Here is a 23,057-nt window from a genome sequence, read left to right on the forward strand (position 1 = left end):
TTAATTTTGTTCAGAAAGTCTGAGACACTGTCTTCATTCCTGAAGCAATTCCTGTCTGTCAGATAAAAGGTACAGAAACTGTGTAAAAAAAAGTTTAACAACCCTGGTTCTAATTAGATGATATTAATCTAACATAGGCATAGCAGAAACATCCATAAAATCGTCCCCTAAGAAGACCTTCAAATTCTCCGATATAGAGAGCCTCTAGGGGCATAACTACTATTGCACCACTGAGAAAGTTTCATGTTGTTATTCTGGTCGTTGACGTAATTTCAAGAAAGTCCCTTCAAAAGTCACAGACTGTTCTCTTTCCTTTGGAACATCCTTTGTTTTGAAGACAATAAAGGTGACCTGGAGTTACTTTACATCAGTAATCAATTTGTTAATTTTCTGATGAAAATGTGACACTGATAACCCCTCTGAAAACTGTGATTTAATGGAAGAAAATGTTTGAAAATATAAAAAAGGTAGAGTATTCTTTGAAAAATTAAGTTATGAGTAACATCTCCTTTTTCAAGTATCTAATGCATTTAAATTAGATTAAGGTAGGCAGAACTGCAATGCTGCACCAGCAGTACCATAAACATTGGGATTACAACTGCTTGTCTGAAGACTAAGTTTTATCTCCCTTAAATATGTATATATTTCTACTAAACAGAAAACAGAATCTCCACTGCTTATGTAGGACATAACAAACTTCATAGAATAAACCACAAAATGTACCCCTATGTCACAATACAGTTTTATTAAATTTTTCTTAGAGTTTGCCTCCTCTTTCTAAGAGCAAAGTGACAGCAACGTTCCCTTTATGTTCCATCTCTTCACCCAATCTGAATGCCTGTGCTTTCATGCTGCTGTTTAGGTTCCCCCCATTGCAGAACACGAGGTATCTGAGAATGCAGATCTGTAAGCATCAGAAAGGTATCTTACAATAACATGTTCTGAGACAGAGTTCACAGCTCTTCCTGAGCAGTTTTTTCAACAAAAGGCTATATTACATTTCAGGACATGTATCATTTTAACTGCAGTTCGCAAGTTCAAGCCCCACTGTAATTTCTTTTTCCCAAATCAACTAATGCTGAAGTAGGTAGAGAGTCCAGCCCATTATAGGTCAATGGTGGACTTCAGTTTGTCTATGTGATTTCTTACAATCACAAAATACTCTTGGTATCATGGTTATAGAACAAAAGTTTTAAGAGCTATGATTAATGATTAAAAATCAGCATTTCTGTTATACACACATTTTGCAAACCGCAAATAACACAGAGAGGTCAGAGAGTTTTGTAGCTCAATACAAAAAAATAAGAATAGTTCCAGAAAGCTCTAGCCAAATAGTGCTCAGAATGAACAAATGTTCAAAAGATACATAGATAACATCTTTTAAACCAAATTTCAGACAAGATGGTTGGATTTATTCCATTATCTAATGACATAAAAAAGTTTCATATGAGCTGAAGTGATGCCAATCCTAGTAGTATCCACTAGCTTACTCAGCATGTACCGTAAGTAGTCTCATTATGGGTTGTTCCCTTGTGGGATTTATGCATTTTTCAGCTTATATAATTACTACTCATAAGCATTTTGAAAGAAGCAGCATACATTCAATTTAATAAAGCATTAAAATGAAAGAATAAAACATGTGACCTGAGATTTCAATCTGATTCAGCCTAATGAACCAAGAAGGTTTATAGGTCTTTGCTCCTTAACACAGTCACTCATTTTTCAAATTGTTCACCATTAAGAACTGCCCTGCCCTGAACCTGTTCGTGGGAATACTTAGAAATATTTGTCTTTGTAGAGTAAAGATATTCTTGAAAGCTTTAGCATTGTGTTCTCTAGATACACTTAGCTATCAAAATTAAAACAAAAAGCTTATTAAGTTACTGAATAAATAACATTTACAATACCTGTGTTTGTAGAGGTAAAATGCAAACCCTGATAATATGAGAGCAAAGAATGGTACCAGGATGGCAGCTGCAACAGAACTGCTGTTTGTACTGTAATAGTGATTTGAAAGGTCTGTGTCTGCACTTAAAGGACCTGAAATGAAACAAAAAGGGCAGAAATAAAATTCCCAGGTTTTCTATCTCACAGTTCTCTTTTTATTCAAGAATGAAAGAAAATGTTGTCTTGATAAAATAATTCTATTTAAAAACATGAAATAAATAGCATGCAGTATCATAGTATAAATCTTGTTAATACCACTTAATAATGTATCAATAGCTACCCAAATTATTTGAAAACAGTATTCAGCAAGTAAAATAATTAATGAACTACACTCTCATGAGTCACTAACTTAATAAAGTTAAGCCATTTACCTTCTAGAAAAAAAATTGTTAATGTTACAAAAAATATTATATGCTTGCAGCCTTAATATTCAGCTGAGAAAGAACAAGCAATGCGAGACCACATCAGACATGAAAAAGGAAGAGAGAACTGAGGTAACTGCAATAAACCACAATGGTTCTGCTTGGCTTAATAGCACTCCTAAGTCTGTGCACTTGTGTGCATGTCCTGGCTGCTTTACCACCCCCTTTTAGGGGTGAGACATAAGCATGTTTTAGAGCCTGTGGCAGCTGCGTTTGCACTAAGATAAAACTGAGGTGCAGAGAATGCAAAGGCGGTCACCTGTGGCATGGCCTCGCTGGGTTCCTGTTGTGGCCAAGCAGATAACCAGGACTGTAAGGCATTTTGAGGAACCCATTTTTCCATCAGTATAAAGAGACACATTGTTAAATTGGTTACATAGGTGGCCAACTTTGCAATTCAAATTGTGAAGGATGAAAAAAAAATTATAGTGAAAAATACAGAAAATTTTTATACAAAAAAAATATATATTTTGAGAGCCAACTCCATGTTGCCAGTTTGAAATCACAGCTCTTCAGAGAGCCATATATAGATCATATACAAGGAGGATAGACCAGGACAGAGGGAAAGTACAGCGAGGATGGGACTGGGACAGATATCTGGGCTTGCTATTCTGGGATATTTTTGCTGATGCTAGTAGAGAAGAATAGGAGACACTGGTGTTTACCACTCAGAAATGCTTCAGAACCCATCAGTACACACTGTCTCAAAAACCATGACTCCCTCATTGATGGCAACAGCATCAGTCAGTCTTTTTAGGACTCTGACACAGACCAGTTATATAGCAGAGACACAGCCATTGTGCTGCTTTCAGTAGTCTACTATAATATCTAAATAAGTTGCAAACCTGAGAAAGAAGCAAAGAATTCTCCTATGATTTCTTGCAGTTCAAGCTCAATGTGGAAGAGGAATGAGGTAAGGTTTTGTTCTATTAGATATTTTTAAAACTTAGATGTTTCAGTTGCTAATATTATAATACATTTTGTGCAATTCATTTTACAAAATGTATTAAATTCTAGGAAGTACTAAAGTTCCCTTTAAAATGAAGACAGCCCCCCTAGGAAATTCAGAATTGCCAGATTTGATCACTAAACATGACAAAATACTCTACTTCATTTTTCACTGCCTTAATCTTCTGTCACATTTCAGACTTCTGTGTATTTCTCTGCAGAAATGGTGAAGGCAAACCTTTTCAAATTAATAAACCTACTACTGTGGTAGCTGGGATCATGAGCTTTATCACACTACTGTGGAGTATCTTAATTAACATTGAACTGTTTTAGAGTAGAAGCAGTGTATCATAAAAACCTTTGGACTTTAGTAATCCAATATTTGTCCCAACACTCAAGGTGTGGAAGGCCTGTTGGCATAAGTTTATGTATTTGTATTGTATTGCACAGGTACTGGACATTCTCCAACCAATCTAAATTAAAGACAGATAAAACCAAGTAGTTACCACAGTTAAGAAAAGTTTAAGAAATGTTAATTTAAATGGTCTTTTGAATTTTTTATTGGTTAGAAGTGATAGAAGTTTAAAAAACTGCATGCAGTTATCATTGTCTTCATCCTTTACTATCACAATCCTCTGCTGTTTTTCCAATTATTTGGAGTAATTATAAACAATATGGTAATGATTAAATTAATTGTAGTCAGCTTATATCAGCAAAAACCTGGAATTAATATTCTAACTCTTATTTAAAATTCTAACCAAGTACTGAAACAAACAGAAGTATGTATGATCAACAAACTCTTAATTTACATCTCAAAGCTATTATCATGGCATATATGATAGATACATTTTAATGTATAAGTAACAGAAAAATTATAAAATATCTGATTAGAATCCAGCTAAAAGAAAACAGTAGTTTGAAATTCATAATAAGCAATTCTTTATATGAAATCTTGGTATGCAATTTTCTAAAAATTTAAATACAATTTTTTTGTGTAACTACATTTAAAACTAGGCACAAACTTACATTTAGATAATATCTTTTTAAGTTATCTCTGTTTGCTAACTGACTCACATTTAATACTTAGTACTCAAAAAGTACTCAAAACTCCTACTGGAGGTAACTGAATATTCTATATCTCTACAGTTTTTAAAGTACCACATTTAGGGTAACCAAGCTTCAAATTTTTAACTGAAGTTTACAACCTTTAATTGGCATTGGAGAAGTGTTGACCAGGTTTGGACTGTGCATTGGGTGTGCTTTTCATTATGGAAGAGAAACTTTGCTGCACGTCTGGATAATTTGAATTTTTTTCGTGTATGAGACTCAATATAACTTCGACACAGTCTGGTCTACTTATTAAAATAATTTTCAGAGCTGTTTGTGATTAAACATATCCTGATGTGAACTTTGTATTTCTTCTGACAGCATTATCATGATGAGAAATGGGAAAGCCTATTGTACTGCTCTAATTTAGGTATTGATTGCTACCACAGCTAAAACCAGAAAAGTGGAAATATCTGCATGCTAATAGACAGAAAGAAAAAAAAAAAGAATGCAAAAGATAGTTTGGTTTACTTTTCATTAAAAGAGCCATACTTTGTCATTGGGCAACATGTTATTTAATAGACGGATATTCAGTAAGATTATAAATGCTTTTTAAACATTTCACAGAACAACACGGGTTTCTTTAGCCTCCTAAAAACAGCAGCAGTCAGGTGAAGTTCACATGCTGATAATACACAGTGAAGTCATTATTGCGCAAGCTATGTACTTCTATGCTTTAGATGGTTACTGAGTTTCCTCCTTTATACATGCTAGAAAATAATACTTTTTGTAAGAAAATATTCATTAAGAGCATTTTCTTATCGTTGTTTGAAACTTTCAAATGCATTTCCCCTGTAACTCCTAGCTCAGGGTTTCAACTGTCTGGCATCAGTACAGCATGGCTCAGTTTTACTAACAGAACTGCTGAAGTGGGAGAAAGTGTAACGGAGAAAGCCATAGAGATAAGAAAAGTAGAATTACAGGTAGAAGAGTAATTTCTGAGACAAGGATGGTTAGCAGCTCAAGGATTTAAGAGAAAAAATACCGACACGGAAAGCTTTCAAGGAAAAACAGAGGCTGGACCTTCTTCACCTGACTGATAACTGCTAGATAGCAAAGACTCTTTGGGTACCTCATTGGGTGCGAGGACTGTATTAATGTATAGTCTCATAGCTCATTACTCCTAGCTATCTATTTGTGCATTAGCTAATGCACAACCATTTTGTACTCTGAAGCTGCAAGTATCCTGTTTAGATGTAGAGTTTCTTCATGAATGACAAAAGTTGTGTGAAATTATCTGGAGAGGATGGATGAGACCTTTATAGAGTGACATTTAAAATTCATATGTCTCATGATGTTCAATGCTTTTAAGCATTGATCAATTTCAAGAAATGAACAGGTATTTCACAGCCATTGATCTAATATACAACAGATGCAAATTAGTTATTAATATTTCATATTTCTTGTCAATATTTGTTATCTCAATCTAGACAAGCTAAAAAAGTACTTTGAAGAAGAAAAAGGAAAGAGAAGTGGGTCATTTTATTTCCCCAGAGGAAATAAATATAGGAAACTTACTTCATTTGGTGAAGTACGTTTCTCTTCTCACAAAGCCACCTTTTCATACAGTTTTAAAGGACAGTCCAGACTGGGATGAACAAGGCCAAGATTTTAGAATAAACATCTTCTAGAACTGCACTGGTGAGGCACAGGCACTCAGCAATTACAGAAACTGAACCTAGCTGCGGACTTGCAGCCTTTAGAGACCAAGTTATTAAAACATAACAAAACAAACAAAAAGCCCCCGAAAACGACTGATTACTTGGCAAAACAGGTTAAATAATTTGGTGTCACAACTTGGGCCCCTTAAGCAGGCTCAGATACAGTTCTCATTCTTTTGGCAGACTGATAACAGAGATCTCTTTGCCCTTTGGGTTAGTTATTTTCTAAGGCTACAAGCAAACAGAATTGCTTCTGAAAGAGGGTAAACAGTACTTAGAAACAAAAGTTCTTTCTGTTTTCCTCTCATTAAGATCCAAGACTGGGCATATCCACTGAGCTTGGTCTTTCTCTAGTATTGTGTGATAGGGAATTCTTCATCAAATAGACTGGTCTTTCACACTTAACCAAGTATATCTCAGGAAATGCTGTTCTTTGAAGTATGCTTGCAGGTGAAGAATTTCATATTACATTATCTATGCACCAGTGCATGCATAGTTTATGCATATTTCTGGCTTAGTGTTAAGGCAGCAAATAATTTAACTTCCTGAAGAAACGGAAATATGCCAAGTCTTCAGCTGGAGGATATATGAGATCATTACCTCAGCAGAATATTCATGAACAGAATAGTTTTAAAAAACAAAGCAAGTTATCCTTGCATATGAGAGGGTATGGACAAATATTATGACCTGTGTTGGCTGGAAATTTGCTGTTTCCTTTTAGCTGTAGGTTCTTCAATAGAGAACAAGCAACCTATAGAAAATCAGTGCCCATTTAGCAATCACATAAAGAAATCTTCTAAAAAAGACAGTATCTGCATTTGTAGCAAGCTCTCTGCTGAGTTGTCAAAGCTGAACATGAGAGGCCCTCAGCCTAGGAATGCATGTGTAACTTGGACACTTTGGCTCCTTACTAGCCTTGGGAATATACAGACTCAGCTCTCATATTGCAACTCTAAACGGTGATACGGACAACGTTTCCCACTACCGTAGAATACATCCACTGGAGAATGCTGTAACTGTTGAATTGTCATTCTGCTTGTTCTTCATTTACCCCCATGAGTTATTCATTTCACTGCTAAAACACATAGATCCAAACTTTTATTAGGTAGCTGGCAAACCATGAATATCTTTTTTGGCCTGGCTTAAGAAAAAAACCCACAAATACACACATACCCCCCAAACAAAACCAACAAACCATTTTCTCACTGTTTTGAGATATCAAAGGCTGCTAAACAAGACAGATGTTTGAACAAATATTGATGCTCTGCTTTTACAGTTTGCTTGTTAAAATCAGAAAGAAAAAGCAGCTTAGATATCACAGTGATAAGGATTACACGAAAGTACAGGCAGACAATCTATCCCACACAAGAATTTACTCTGAAGACTGAAATTGTATTCGGCTTCAGTAACTGGAAGTTCTTAGGCTGAAACTCTGAAGAGTACGGTTTCCGCACCTTGTGACTAAACATATATAGCAATTTGAGAGGTATCCAAGATGAGCAAATCCATAGGATAACTGCTATTAGAGCAGTTAATAGAGCAAAGAAATACATTGGAGATTTGGCAGAACTTTAAAGGCCATTGGGTACAGCACCAATGAAGTTAATGGAACCAAGGCAATTTATAAAATGTAGATACAGTCTGCTATAGATATATTGGCTAGGCTGTCTCCTCCTCCTAGCCCAGTACTTTGCTGTATATATATGGTGCTTCAACCACTCTGCAGTAGTTCCAGGATCAGGAAATGCAGATGTCTATACTTGGTATTTGCCAAAACTATTTTATGAGTAAATATTTCATAAGTAAATGTTTCATTAGTTTTTATTACAAAATTATTTTATGAGTAAAACTAGTAACTAATAACTAGTTTTTCACCAGCTGCTGGAGAGCACTTGAGTCCACAGCTGTAATATATGCCTCAGTCACTCATTTCATATTTTTGACAGTGAAGTAGAATTCTATCTAAATACATATACATTCTGAAAACATCCACCAGCAACAAGCACTCTCCACATGACACTCTTAAAATCAGTGTTGGTTCTGTCCTTTTAATTTCCTATATGATTCTGACTGCAATTTATACATTTGAGCAGAAAATGTCTTTGCATTGCATGACACCCCTGTTACTTTCAAAGTTATTCACAGAAAAGCAAGCAGTTGCAGTGGCATTCTCTTTAAGAGCATCCTGTAGTCATCTTATGAAGTTGCTATACTACAAAACATGAGACAGTAACACGTTAAGCAGAGTTAAATTGGGATTTGAACTATATATTTCAAATATGCATATTTCACTATATTTTTTATAATATCAATGGCATGAAATAAACATGCTTACTTCAGCTAGATAGCTGACTCATTTATCGAATTCACTCTTGCAAGACCCAAAAGGTTATACAAGTTAAAGCTTTATGAATGTATTTACCTTGTCTTTGGAGCATAAATTTTCCAAAGTCTTTTCCATGTATATCACCTTGATAGGTAAAAACACCTCTTTCAAGCCCTGATGATACCTAGAATATGTTGAAACAGAAAAAAGATTTCTGAAACAAATAAATAACAATGTTTAGCCATTTGTTTTTCTGACTTCGAGTAGATATATGGAGCCCAGATTTTCACTCTTATCCTTCAAAATTTTAGTGAACTCTCTATGCTTATACAATATTTATAATTTTAAGTTTGCAACAGTATTAAACAAAGTTTCAAAATAACACCTGGAATGTCTTTTAGAAATCTGATATATATTGCTGGGCTTTAAAATTCTTCAACTGGCCTACATATAATTGAATCAGTATATGGATATAGAAGTCCACTGAATTGTCAGATTTTAAATTATTTTCCATAGAAAGCATCATGAGGCACAAAGAACTGCAAAGAATAAAATAACTCTCTTTTTCTTCAAGATTAAATGTAATTTTATTACAGTGAACTATTTACAAAACAAAAAAGGACAATATTTCTAAAGGTAAAATTCCCACTCTCATCTAAGAAAACAAGGCAAAAACTTGGCAAAATATGCTGATTCACTCCACTTTCCCCCTAGTAAACTAAAAATTCTAATGGGAGTGTGGCAAATAGTATACATATTTTTGAAAAGAAAACCAATATGATCTCTACATTGATATCTAGAGTGCTGTATTCCATATTTGTAATATAAAAACTTGGAGAGAGTTATATAGGAAATCACAAATTACTTCAAACTTTAAACTCAGCAAGTTTTATCCATAGCAGTCTGGTTACTTACATAACCATCTAGTGCCCAGTTGTCGTTTTCAAACTTGCTTACAAAAATGTCACTAGGTCCTTTAATCTGAAAAACTTTCAAGAGCAAATGGGCTTCTTCTTTCTTGTAAACACCTATGAACATAAAGGAGGTAACACATGCCTTTTAAACAATTTTTCAACCAGTTTGTTCAAATATCTTTTCACAGCTAAGTATATAGCTTTAGAACTAAAATATTTTGTAGAAAATATTCTTTAATAACAGAATTTTATAACCTGGAAAAAACAAGATTTAAAGTGCTGTAATAACGGGATCTTTTTTTACTGATCTTTTGCCCACATCATGTTTGATAACCAGATGCAAAGATGGTTTTGTACTGTTTAATTTTATACATAAATGGGCAAGAATATTTGTCTTTTCATACAGTATTTCAATAATTCTGAATACAGATAGAATTCCTTGCCTGGAATTTCCTTGAACTGGAAAAAATTGGATTTTATTCACATCACAACAGTATATTGCTATAGTAAATATCGATAGTGCAGTGAAAGAAAATTTATTTGGCAGCCAACTACTGAAATTCTCTCTGAACTCTTGACCTTAAAAGGTACTGATAGCTGATAATCCTCTTTTCAAATATAACTGTGATCAGAGGCTAAATCAGAACTTCACGGTCAGATTTGCAGAAAGGAATGCACGATGTTGATTAAAAGGTATGCATAATTTACTAAGGTATTTAATTATCTGTGCCTATTTTATGTTATGCCATTATCAAGACCATATTATTTTAAAGCAGATATTAATCACTATTGAATAATGGAGCTTTTCAATGGTATATTTCTTAAAATGCCTATATACACTTTGTCTGCCACTTCAATATTACCTGGGAGTTCAACACATGAATACTATCCAACAGTCTGAGATGAAAAAACCCTATCTCAATATTTATTTGAAATGTAAGGGGAAAAACAGAGAGGTGACCGCATATAAATTGACTGAAATCTGTGCAGACCATTACATTAGGACCTTTCCTTTTGCACAATAAGCAGAAAAAGATTTTTAGTGAAAACATAAAGTTTTTGTTTCGTGTTTGGCAGAAAATACAACAAAACTGAACAGATGAAAAAAAAGAACAGCTTTTTTAACACCAAATCCTGAACCTACCTGATAGTTTGAGTTGTATGTTGGATGCCTCAATGAATGTGGCATTCACCTTGCTGCTTGTAGTATTGAACCAATCAACAGTCAGAGTAGCAGGCTGTCTTTTTCCTAAATATTCATAAAACCCTTTCCACAGTGAATTTATAAAAAACACATCTGAGGGAACTAAATAAAAGTGGGCAAAAAAGAAACAAAGAAAGGAGTAAACTACAACAAAGTAGCAATTTTTCTAGCCATACTTCATTTTTTCTGTTACAGCATCAATCCACTGTTCTAAGGAGGCATTACAGTAAAAATTTTGCAACAGTAGACAATATATCTAATGACCTTTCCACACAATTGCCTATAATATACTACACCTGTCCATTACAATATATGTTCTTAAATAACCTCACACTTCATAGCTTGTGTGCTTCAGTGAATGTCCCCAAGAATATGAAAAATAATGGACTCTTCCCCTAAAACCCAGTAGCTTTAAGGTATGATGAAAAAACGGAGGATAATATTCTGAAGTCAGGGATTCCTGAAAGGAAACATTGTCTTAGGCCATCCCTTTGGTTTCATGAATCTATTAAAGCAGCACTGTGTGTCATTTTTCAACTGAATATCAACTGAATATTCAACTGAATTCACTGAATTCCAGATACAGTTTAGCACAAGGTTTTTATCAGTCATTTTTAGACTTCACATCTTTTCTCCATACAGTATTAGTGCACCTGTAAATAGTGAAGTTGCCTGAGCAGGGAACTTTTTTGTTTAAAATAAAGGTCTGTTTCTCAGAAACTGCAGTTTGAATAATCTGAAGTAAAAAACCTATAAGATGAAGCATGAATTACCAGAAGAAGTATATGTATTTGGGTCATTTATTTGATGTTATTGGTATTTTTTGTCTATATAGAAAAAATAAATTATTTGCAGTTCATTAAATGTTGTATTTTAAATATTTGGCTAAATCGCCAACAGAGTAGAAAAAGTCTCTCTTACTCAACAGTATCTGCAATATTAATATTAATTAAAAAGGAAACACAGAAGAGAAAAAAATTCTTAGGAGAAGATTTTATGTCAGATAGATTTACAGGGTGCTACATGACTTGAACATTCATTTCTGCCCTACACATTGCTATATTTCTCCCATATACTTCGCTGTTATAAAATCTGGGGAAGACTTCCTTCAAACATGATGGTTAAGTTAAACAAACAGTTAAGTTGGCCAAAAGACACCAATCTTCCTCCTGGCTAGGCAGCATCCCCAGTGTTTCCTGGCAGCTTCTGACAAGTGAAAATAGACATTTTTCCACTTACTTCTAAGCTTTTTCTAGCATTACAATTTGAGAAGTAAAGCTTTAAGAATCAAAATAAAACTTCATAAAAAGAACTGTTTAACCAATCACATGATATCTTGACAAAATGACAGCCCTAGCAATTATTAAAATTCACCCTTACTATCCATGACCACTACAAATGTTACTTGCTAAATAGCTAAAGACTGATATTAGAAGAGTTTCACACTCTTCTAACTAAACTCTTAAAATAAATTATTGGATTTTTTGCATTTTATCAAACTCTGAGCACATGTAAAGGCAGCTGTCTATATTGAAGGAAATTTATCAGTGTAGGTATCCTGTGTATCTGGTTTGAATAAATCCCATGGATATTTCCTCCTCCACCTAATCACTGATTGCAAAAATGAATCAAAAAGAAACCCACGTCAATAATACCATGTATTTCCAACAAAACATACTGACAGGCAGTACATCTGAAAATCTGATGATTGATTAGCTGTTGACTGTCTCTTAATCATATTATTACACTTCCTAGGATGCATTTCATAAAGAAGGATAATAACTTCTTCAGTGACTTTCGCCTTCAAATTGTGCAAAAAGCCACAAGCAAATGTTCAAGCTCAATGTGGCATGATTCGAAAACATCATTAGTATGTCGCTTGTACCACCATTGGATTCCAAGTGAGTGGAGACCCACTATATGGCTGTGAGTACAACAGCTTCAAAGAATCTTAAGTGCTCCCTTTCCAAAGCAAAACTCAGTGCAGGACTGGGGCTTTACACAAGGTAACCTCAACTTAATACTAAAAATCTGAAGCATTAAATTTCAATTGGTATCTCACAGTCCTTAGAATGCATATATTTTCTGCAAATATATGAATACTGTAAAAGGTCTTTCAGACTCTTTCCTACATATTTCTTGTTGCTTTGCTACAATAGTGACATACAGTAAATTTGAAACCCACATTTAAAAAATATGTTAAAATTATTTTTATTTGTCTTTGCTTTTAATTAAAATAGTGTGTTTGAAGTTATTCTCATGAAGGTGAACATCTAGTATTACTGGTATGAACCTGACAGGGAGCAGACACCATACTTGTTTTGTCACATTCAACATCTTCAATATCTACTTTCTCTAACCACTCTAATTGTCAGTAATAGCTGTTAATCTTTGTGAAATAGTACCATTGTCTCAGTATTTACAGAATTTGTACTTCCTGCAGATGGACAGACTCAGTAGGGGAAGAAAATAGCAAAATACATTTCTGCTTCCCCAGTCATGTTTTTGTAAAAGGTTAAAATGTTAGTTCTGCAGTCCCATGGATGCTGCTGAGGAATTGGAGTGGCTTTGACCCAATTCTGCTGAGCCCTTGCAATGTCCCTACCTTTCGCACCCACTGTGGGCAAATGCAGAATGAGAAAAATGAACTGGGTATTATCATACTAATACTGCACCAACTACAGATTCTCCTCAGAATGTGACAAATGGGGAAATCCATGGCTACTCATTAAAACAGCTTCTGAACTATTTTTGCAAAGACTATACAAAGCAGTGAGAACCATGGGAACCAGAGCATTGTAGTTCTTAAACTTCACACGGGTATTGTGACAATTCTTTAGTTGCAACTTATACTCAATTACAATTTGCAGTACTGTAAAAATGATAGTTACTATTGCTTATGAAAACATTAACTCTGGCAAAAAATAGTAATTTAATAAACAATAATAAACATAATTTGTGTTCAGATATCCAAAGGTGGGAAATCAGAACACAAATCTATTCTGTTACAAAACTTCTAATTTAGCAATATTAGCTTCATCCCATTTAAAATACAGATAACAGCAAATGGAATTTTCTACCAAAAGCCAAGATAACAATGTAAAGAAAATGCTCCAAAATACATAGTGTTCTATACTAAAGAAAATTCACAGTTTTAAAAGACATAATAGCGCAGACTTGGTATTTAAAAACAGCTTAAAACTTTTCCTTGTTAATTACTGTTTTTTGTTACACAGTTTCAGTTCTCTGCTTACCATTATTGGCCTTTTCAATCATAACATTTCATTTTTCAAAAAAATGCCTTTCAAATGGTACTTACTTATCAAAACTAGTTATAAGGGACATGATGTGGTGTGAATTGATACTGATGCTCTGCATAGTGAATATATTTGGAGACTTGGTCTATATTTTAATTCGGCATTGAAACTTCAAACCTGTGTGGTAGCAGATTAATGTGTACCTTAGGTGTTTGGTGAGGTGAATCCTTCAATAAATGAAGACTGTATATTAATTATAATGAATGCACATTATATCCTGCTTTATTGTGAGTCTGTAGAAGTAATGCATTTGAGAAGAACTCATTTATGGTTTCACCTGACACTCTCACTAATAAACCTACCAGGAAGGTTAATTATTAGCAGAAATACCTTTTTATCCCATCTACTCTACAGAGTCCTTCTGTGAACTGCTGTGAGTGTGAACCATTAATCTTATTTTCCCTGAAGCTTGCTGTAATTCAGAATATAGAGTTGCAAGCTCATTTATTTAGTGAAAACTGCTCATTGTTAAATAAGTCAGTAAAAAAAAATTAGGCCCTTCATTTTCTGAAAATGATTGAACCTAAAAAGATCTACATCAAGGATTTCTCAGATGTATTTGTCTATTTTGTCACTGGCAGGAGGAAAAGGTTAACTGCACGCATGTTCATGAGGAGGCACATTTCTATGTAGCAGTAGCAATGTTTGCCTGCTGGTGGTGGTCCTATCTTCAAGTACCTTGAGAGTTTCCATGAAATGAAGGCCACCAAAATTTCTAAAACTGGGTTTTGGTTTGTTGGTTTTTTTTTGTGTGTGTGGTACCTTACAACACTTGCAATGTAAAGGGCAAAACTTTGACTGAACCCAATCCCTGCAATTATATTCTACACTCATTATAAGGCTCTCCATTATAGCAATCTCTCTGATATAAAACTACTTGAAATCTGGGGTTTGTGTATATATGCTTAATCTTTTTGGTTTGACAGGGTTTTTTGTGCAATTCACAACATTGGTGCTGTAGAATTTAAAAAAATGTTGTTTGGGAAATAATTTCATAGAAAAGGTTTTATATGGTACCTATTATTATGAAAGACCTCAACTTTTATATTCCTTTGAAATTAATAATAAATTCTTAAGTTAAATATTGGAAATAGTTTTATTATCCATAACAATCTAGGGTGTAAATCAATTTAATTTATTTATATCTAAAACTCTTCTTGTATACAAACCTGGCGTTTTAGTTATTGTTTCATTAACTTCTCTCACTCCTTTACCTACAAGTAAAAAGACAAATTATCATTTTCATGAACATATTTGGTTTTTTTTTTAATAGAATGTTAAAACAATGCCTGATGGATGCAATAATCTCTTATCCAATAGAGCCATATTTAAAACAGAAATAACTGGTCTTGAATACTTCACATGTTCAAACCTATACATTTACACAACACTATCAGAAAATAATTTAGGTAAACAACATTTTTACTGTGGAAAGTTGTCTGGCTAGCCAAGTATTTCATACATTTAGGTCTAAAATTTTTATATCAGTCCCAGTGCTATAAAAGAGAGCCTTATAGAGGGGACAAATACTATATCTAATTATGAATAATAGTATATTAAATATAGTAAAAATTGTGTTAATAAAGATTGATACATTTATGACACAAACCAGCAAAAGCCAGAGAGCTGAATTAAAATGACAGGATCAGATACCATGGGAAAGGATCACAACCAGTGTCATTTGCTACATTTCTGGTACCCTCAGCAGAGTTATCTCCATTGACCCCAGATCAAGTTCTGGCCTCATATCATTAGCCACTTCAAAAAGGCTAATGTCCCATCGGAATATTTGGTCTTGCATGTTTTTTTTCTTTAGGAGCAGAAATTCACTGATTAGACTGATCAAGTGCTAAGAAAGTACAAGAAGTGTGGTGCACTCAAGAATTATACCTAAAGACTGTAAGCCAATAAAAAAAATTACTGCTTATAGAAACCTTTTCTGTATTTTATCTTTAATTTCAAACAAAAAAAGAAAATTAACAAAAAAATATAAGATTATTTATCTCAAATTATTACTTATATAGTACCCATGAAAAATCACCCTTTAGGGAACTAGAATAAGAAGATAAATTTTTATGTATAGATCATATGTCTTGACAATGTTGACACAAAGTCTACCCATACATTAATGAAAAATCAAATATTGTTCAAACATCAAATCTATTTAGCGTTGACATATTAGAATTAAAAATCATGTTGCAAACATCTTTCCCATGGCATCTGACTATTTTTCCTTTATTCATATTCTAAATATAGTTTTGTTTTATTTTTCTGAATTGGGAACTTACAGCCATGTTTATTCACATGTGAAGAGCAAATTTAGCCTGCATAACTATATACTTAGAGCTACTCTAGCAAAACTAGAAATTTACATGGATATAAATAAAAGTGGAATCTGGTGCAAACATGTATTTATTTTTTTATTTTACTGTTCTTTTTTTGTTTAGAAAATTTTCTTAGATAAAAAAGCATACCTGAATGAATCTGAAAGCCAAGCTATGAAATAACTTTTTTTGTTCCTAATAGAAAATCATACATTAAACACTGAATACATTGAAATACTCTTTAAAACTGTGACATAAAGATAAATACAGTTAAAAGTAATACTTTATATTATTTGGGTTTTGTTTGCTGTTGTTAGGGGTAAACTTATATATGTGTGCCTGTGCATTTACACACACATATCCCCATGTTTTCCTCCATGAGTTCTAGATGCTATGCTAATTTTGATTTTTTTATTGTTTCTTTCATAAAGTAAAAGCTGTTGTGTCATATGCTTTTTTAAATAGTAAGTGGAAAAAATTAATCCTACTATATAAAATAAGAATGTCAGGGAAAATGAAATCCAACCAAGTAGGGCCCAACATATCACTTGAGTAAATGACTTACTTTTACAAATAGGTGATTTTCCTGTCCATTTCATATCTGGTTTACATGTCCGATGTTCTGATCCACCAGCAAGAAAAAATCCTGGCTGACAGGTATACACCAAAGTATACCCTAAAGTAGGAAGATCTATTGCTTTCACATCTACATGTGCCGGTGTCTCTGGCTGCCTGCAAGCATGAGCTGAAAAGGGGTTTTTAGAGTTAGAAAAAGTGGTCGTAAACAGTTTCCATAGGATTAGACTACATAATTTGAAATAAAGGCATGCCAACTTATTCCCTTTCATTATGTAATCTTTGTACACCTTTTAGAAATGTCAAGTAGCTATTACTTGTAAAAGTAACACTCTGAGTGTATAGTTATGTTATTGTGGGAAGATGGAAATGACACTATCACATATTTTTAAACAATATACCAAAATTAAATCATGATAGCAAACAGAAAAGAATTAAAATGAAGGGAAGCACATGCCATTGTACATGGTGCAATGATTGGTCCTGTGAATTATTGTACTGTCACAGCTTCAAGCATCGCTTACATTCAATGTCTTAAAGAGCCTTGAAAATTACAGAGCAGTTATTGTGCTAAATAAATTCATTATAAATTTCAATTGAAATAAAGATTCCGTAGGAAGGCTTTGTCATAGTACATTGATTATAACAAATATGGTTGCTCAGTATGCTTCTTTCTCTGTGCTCCATGGTGTTCATTTATAACAACCCAAAGATAATTTGAAATAGGATAAGAATCTAAGGTAATTATAATGAATTACTTTTACTTAGATCAGTGTATTTTAATACAATAGTTATTTGATGTCCTCCAACCCATACAGAGCTATAAATACACTAATCATTTGCATACCCATGCATAGCCCAGAAAAGATGAATTTTGATGAGTTCTAGTTTATGATTCACAAAATACTAGCCAACAAAATAGCCCCATGCATACTTCAGGCCACTTTCTGTTCTCTATTAATCACACACACACAAAAAACCTAGATTAATTTAAAGCAGCTAATGCAGTGAGTTAATGAGGACAGACTTTTTTGAGTAAAACTGATAGAATTATTGTGAACTTAATGAAAAAAAAAATCTGAAAAATCTTACTGCAAATTAATATTCCAAATAAAACTTTGGTCTTAGAATAGGAAACAAAAAACATTTTAAAATACTGTTTTAAATAAAGTTTACTTTTCTGTAGCATATAATTTACTATGAATTTCCACATGCATCACTTTGTAACTCTTGTAACATTGCACAATATTCTAACTCATTAGATAAGAAACCAGACTTACGAATGCATTCAGACTGTATGCCACTCCAAGTTAAGTTAGCAAGACAAGAACGGGTGGTAGATCCCTGAATATGATAACCTTTCCTGCATCTGAAAAAGACTGTGCTCCCAACCTAAGGATCAAAACAGAATGTTAGATAAAAGAGGTATCCATCACATGTAGTCAGATATCAAGACAGTGACAAGCTACTTGAGAGATTTTTTCAAAAATGAAAATATCCTCTTTTTACAGTTTCTAGAGCTAAACTTTTTTTTTTAAATTAGATGAAAAGTTTGAGCAATTGATCTTTTGTAACCTTATTTGAAAGCAATAAGTGGAAAAATATTGACAAGGCTGTGCACATGGAAAAGAATGACACTCATACATTTCATCTTAGTTTGTCAGCGTGACAGAAGAAAACTAAATGACTGAGATGTCTCTCTTTCCTGTACATCACTGCATATATTTCAATAGAACTTGACCATAAAGTCTGTTTCAAAGGTCTCTCATTGTGTGACTTGACTGAAAATGTTTTTTAAGAGGAAAAAGAAAAAACTATGAAGAACTGTTTCATCTACAAATAAATTCACTAGAGAAAACTCCTGGCCACAATTCCTTACACTGCATTTGTTACTATAAACTACCTAAGTTTTACTTGAGATATTCAACTAGCAGAGTGATGTTATGGAAAGCTTTCATATGGTCAACTGTGATATGACCTTTCTCAGAAGAAAAGTTAAAGTAACTGAGAACACTCTCTTTAGACTTTCACTGAGACTAGGAAAGCATGAAAATTGGATACCAAATTGCAAGTGACGAAGAATTTTCATAACATACAAGAGAGAGATTGTGTGGAAAGTTCTAGTAAAATGGACTTACTGATGGTATTGACAAAAGTAACCAGAATACAACTCCAGATCAAGATATTTAAGGATGAGGGGCTGACCAGTAAAGCAATGCTTTCGTTTTGGATAGAACATCTTGTCAATAAATATGATCAGATGAAATAAAAAAAAAACATAAAAATTAATATTATTTGAAATTATATGACTTATTAATAAAGTAACATATCACATAGATAAATGCAAGTAAGTTGCAAGTGAGTAGTGATCAAAGCATATTAATAAAATAGCTTGCAGGTATATAAATGCAGATAGCTCTACACTGCAGATTTCATATAAGGACTTCAATGGACATTAAAAATGGACAGTTATCTTCAAAAGTGCCTACCTGCTAACTATATACTCAGTTACATAAAAACAGATTATCATGATAGATGTTCATCAAATGCTGCACCGGTTCTTCCTGAAGTGGCTTGGGAAATTCACTGGTATTTTTAAAGGTCAAATTACTGATATGGCTTTGTAGACTTATCTATTTATAACTATTTTTAAACATATTCATCTCTCTATCTTGCCAAGGACACACAGCACGTCTGTAAATAGAGACCAGAACAGAGTGTAGCTGGTCTTGACTCTAAGTCATCTTGCTTCTTGTGAAACTGCCAATTCTGGTATCAGTAAGTAATGATGAGCTGCAAATATTTCCTCACTAATCCAAAAGACCAAGCAAAAATATAATGTCTAGGTTCAAGGTAGTTACAGAGTTATATTTATTTCTCATTTTACAGGTAGAAGTAAAATTAAAAGCAGTGCACTCTTTGTGTAATACTTGGATGAAAAACATTGGAGGCATTTGTAACAGTCACAGCGCAGTGAAGCACAAAAGGCACAAAATGAATGGTGCAAGACAGGATGCTGGTAGATAGGGGAAAACCTTTCAAAGGTCTGCTGTCTCTTATCACACCTTTCTGAAATGAAGAAAGACTGTTAAAAGCTGATTTACAGAAACTTGGCTAAGTCATACAAACAGGAAGTCCTACTAATCACATATGCCAAAAAAAAAAATTCTACTTTACTAGTAAATTGGAAAGAAGTCTACATCTTGTTGTACCAGGTAGTGATCTGAGAGTGAAAGCACCTTGTATTGGGTTTGCGTGGCAAGGTTTTGGTAGCAGGGGAGCAACAGGGGTGGCTTCTGTGAGAAGCTGCCAGAAGCTTCCCCCATGTCCAACAGAGCCAATGCCAGCCGGCTCCAAGACAGACCTGCTGCTGGCCAAGGCCGAGCCCATCAGCAACAGTAGTAGTGCCTCTGTGATAACATATTTAAGAAGGGGGAAAAGTTGCTGTGCAACAGCAGCTGGAGAGAGAAGAGAGGATATGTGAGAGAAACAACTCTGCAGACACCAAGGTCAGTGAAGAAGGAGGGGGAGGAGGTGCTCCAGGCACCAGAGCAGAGATTCCCCTGCAGCCCCTGGTGAAGACCATGGTGAGGCAGGTTGTCCCTCTGCAGCCCATGGAGGTTAATGGTGGAGCAGATATCCACCTGCAGCCTGTGGAAGACCCCACGTTGAAGCAGGTGGATGCACCTAAAGGAGGCTGTAACACCATGGGAAGCCTGTGTTGGAGCAGGCTCCTGGCAGGACTTGTGGACCCATGGAGAGAGAAGCCCGCGCTGGAGCAGGTTTGCTGGCAGGACATGTGACCCCGTGGGGTCCCACGCTGGAGCAGTCTGTTCCTGAAGGACTGCACCCCGTGGTAAAGACCCACACTGGAGCAGTTCATGAAGAACTGCAGCCCATGGGAAGGACTCATGTTGGAGAAGTTAATGGAGAACTGTCTCCTGTGGGAGGGACCCCATGCTGGAGCAGGGGAAGAGTGTGAGGAGTCCTCCCCCTGAGGAGGAAGGAGCAGCAGAGACAACGTGTGATGAACTGACTGCAACCCCCATTCCCCATCCCCCTGTGCCACTCGGGGGGAGGAGGTAGAGAATTTGGGAGTGAAGTTGAGCCTGGGAAGAAGGGAGGGGTGGGGGGAAGGTATTTTAAGATTTAGTTTTTATTTTCTCATTATCCTACCTTGATTTGATTGGTAATAAACTAATTTCCCGAAGTTGGGTCTATTTTGCCTGTGACAGCAATTGGTGAATAATCTCTTCCTGTCCTTATCTCGACCCATGAGCCTTTCATTATATTTTCTCTCCCCTGTCCAGCTGAGGAGGGGAGTGATAGACCGGCTTTGCTAGGCACCTGGCGTCTAGCCAGGGTCAACCCACCACACACATACTTGAGAAAGACTAAATACAGAATAGATGAAGACCTACTATTGCCTCTAGAGGTGAATGAGAATTAAAAATTAGCCTTCATGTTCAACAGACATTAGAACAGTGAATTGGACAGTACAATTCTGGTATTAAAGACAACTTGTGAGGCAGATAAAAGAGGAAGAGAAAAAAACCAAACCCCTGATCAAATTGGGTGCAAAGATTAGAGTTGTTTTTGAAGTAATGATGGGGATAGGTACAAGGTCAAGATGAGACAACAGACAGAAAGGCAGCTGCACGTATTACTAGAAGAAGATCCGCCCTAGGGGTGATGCCACAAGACATGGCTAGGGGAGAAGTACCTTGGCATCTGCGAGCCAGTCAGGAGCAGAAGGTGAATAAAAGAGCTCACAGCCACAGCAATGATAGACAGAACAATTGCAGGAGAGAGAGGTTACCAATAACCAGAGGAACTTACAGAAAGGATTTTTTGAAAAACAGTTCTACTAACTTGATCATAATACCATGTAGAACACTGCCCTAGGTTCAGAAATAAGCAGGAAACCCGAACAGAACATATTTTAGATTCCAATCACAAGCATTTATACCTGAAGAATCTATCCACGAGGTAAATCAATCTATATAATGACTGTGGATTGGTCATTCTTGCATCTACTTTTATTTCCTCAGTCACTTTTCTGACTGTCACTTGGTAAACTAATAACCTATGAGGAATATGGAAATTATAGAAAGGACATTCATCACAGAGAACCTGGATCCAACACATAGAATAATTTTATCTTATCTGACTGAATAAAATGTAACATGAATTGCTAATTTAGTAAAGCCACTTGCTGACTTTTTTGTCAAGGACTGCATGGCCTTTGGATCAGACAGGTCTTTGGTTGTTAGGTATTTACTGACTCTTCATCAATGTATGAAAGAATTATGATCATACAGCAAAGTAATTATATCATGTCATATCATATTAGGTAATCAATTTATAAATAGTCGTCCCTACTGAAGTCTCCTAAAAGAGTGAACACATGATATATTGCAAGATTAGAAGTTCTTTCTTTAAGCTGTATGTTAAAAAAAAAGCTTGGAATGAAGCATGAGTTTTTATTAAAAAGGAGTGGAAATTTCCTAAGGTTTACATCAGACATTTAAGGCTGCAGATAATTTAATATATTTGCAATTATTAAATGCATCTTCATTTTAGAAAGCTAATAAATAAAAGAAAGAATTACCTCATAACCTCTGGAACTGTTTTGTATTCCAAAATGTGGAGTACCAGGGTCTGTACATGTATTGTGAGCTGGATCTAATGTAAAATGTGAAACACGACAGATATTATTATGGTATGGAAAGAATACTCTAAAACTGTTTGCAAAGATTAACTCATTTCATCAATGTCTAGTGATGACAAGAACTGAATTTTTAGTGGAATGTGTGTATTTCTATGTATTACATTTGTATTTCCAATTACATTTCCAAGATAGATCACAGTGTTTTGTTTCAGTACGTTGCCACTATTTAAGGTTATTTTTTGGAGGTATATTTGGCAGTGTAGACTTTAGAGTTAGGATTGCATTAATTTTTGCTAAGCTTATCCTTTTAAACCTTTTTGAATACATAGTATATCCCACTATTCACAATGCAGATGGAACATACAGGGAAATCTTTTTCTTCTCCTTTCCCAACTAACAGCTTAATGATTAAGTTAGATTTCTAAAAAAACTCCAAAACCCCCAAAAATACCAAACCCAAAACCAACCTGCTTTCTTATAGCAAGTAAAAGACTTAATTTTTTGACAGAATTTTTTCTATGTCACCAAGAAAACAGAAGTTTCAAATGGACTACTACCTCAGTTGTTGCTGGAGAATGAAAAGACAGTCTCCCGACAAAAAAAGGTATGCCAACAGAGTATAGCTAATTATATGATGAGC

At 34.6% G+C, this 23,057-nt stretch overlaps 1 protein-coding gene across 1 annotated transcript in view; it reads right to left on the reverse strand.

Annotated features, from left to right (window-relative positions):
* CSMD1 (CUB and Sushi multiple domains 1) overlaps nt 1-23,057 on the reverse strand; it is a 1,308,402-nt gene that overhangs the window by 4,989 nt on the left and 1,280,356 nt on the right. Inside the window, exons 62-69 of the mRNA XM_072855145.1 lie at nt 22,358-22,431; nt 18,027-18,138; nt 16,736-16,915; nt 15,016-15,060; nt 10,470-10,631; nt 9,327-9,439; nt 8,508-8,595; nt 1,908-2,040 (exon numbers count right to left, since the gene is read on the reverse strand). Of these exons, the coding sequence (XP_072711246.1) occupies nt 1,908-2,040; nt 8,508-8,595; nt 9,327-9,439; nt 10,470-10,631; nt 15,016-15,060; nt 16,736-16,915; nt 18,027-18,138; nt 22,358-22,431 (907 nt within the window). The remainder of the gene's footprint in view (nt 1-1,907; nt 2,041-8,507; nt 8,596-9,326; nt 9,440-10,469; nt 10,632-15,015; nt 15,061-16,735; nt 16,916-18,026; nt 18,139-22,357; nt 22,432-23,057) is intronic.

Source organism: Ciconia boyciana, chromosome 3 (assembly GCF_034638445.1).
Source record: "Ciconia boyciana chromosome 3, ASM3463844v1, whole genome shotgun sequence".
NCBI classification, from domain to species: Eukaryota; Metazoa; Chordata; class Aves; order Ciconiiformes; family Ciconiidae; genus Ciconia; species Ciconia boyciana.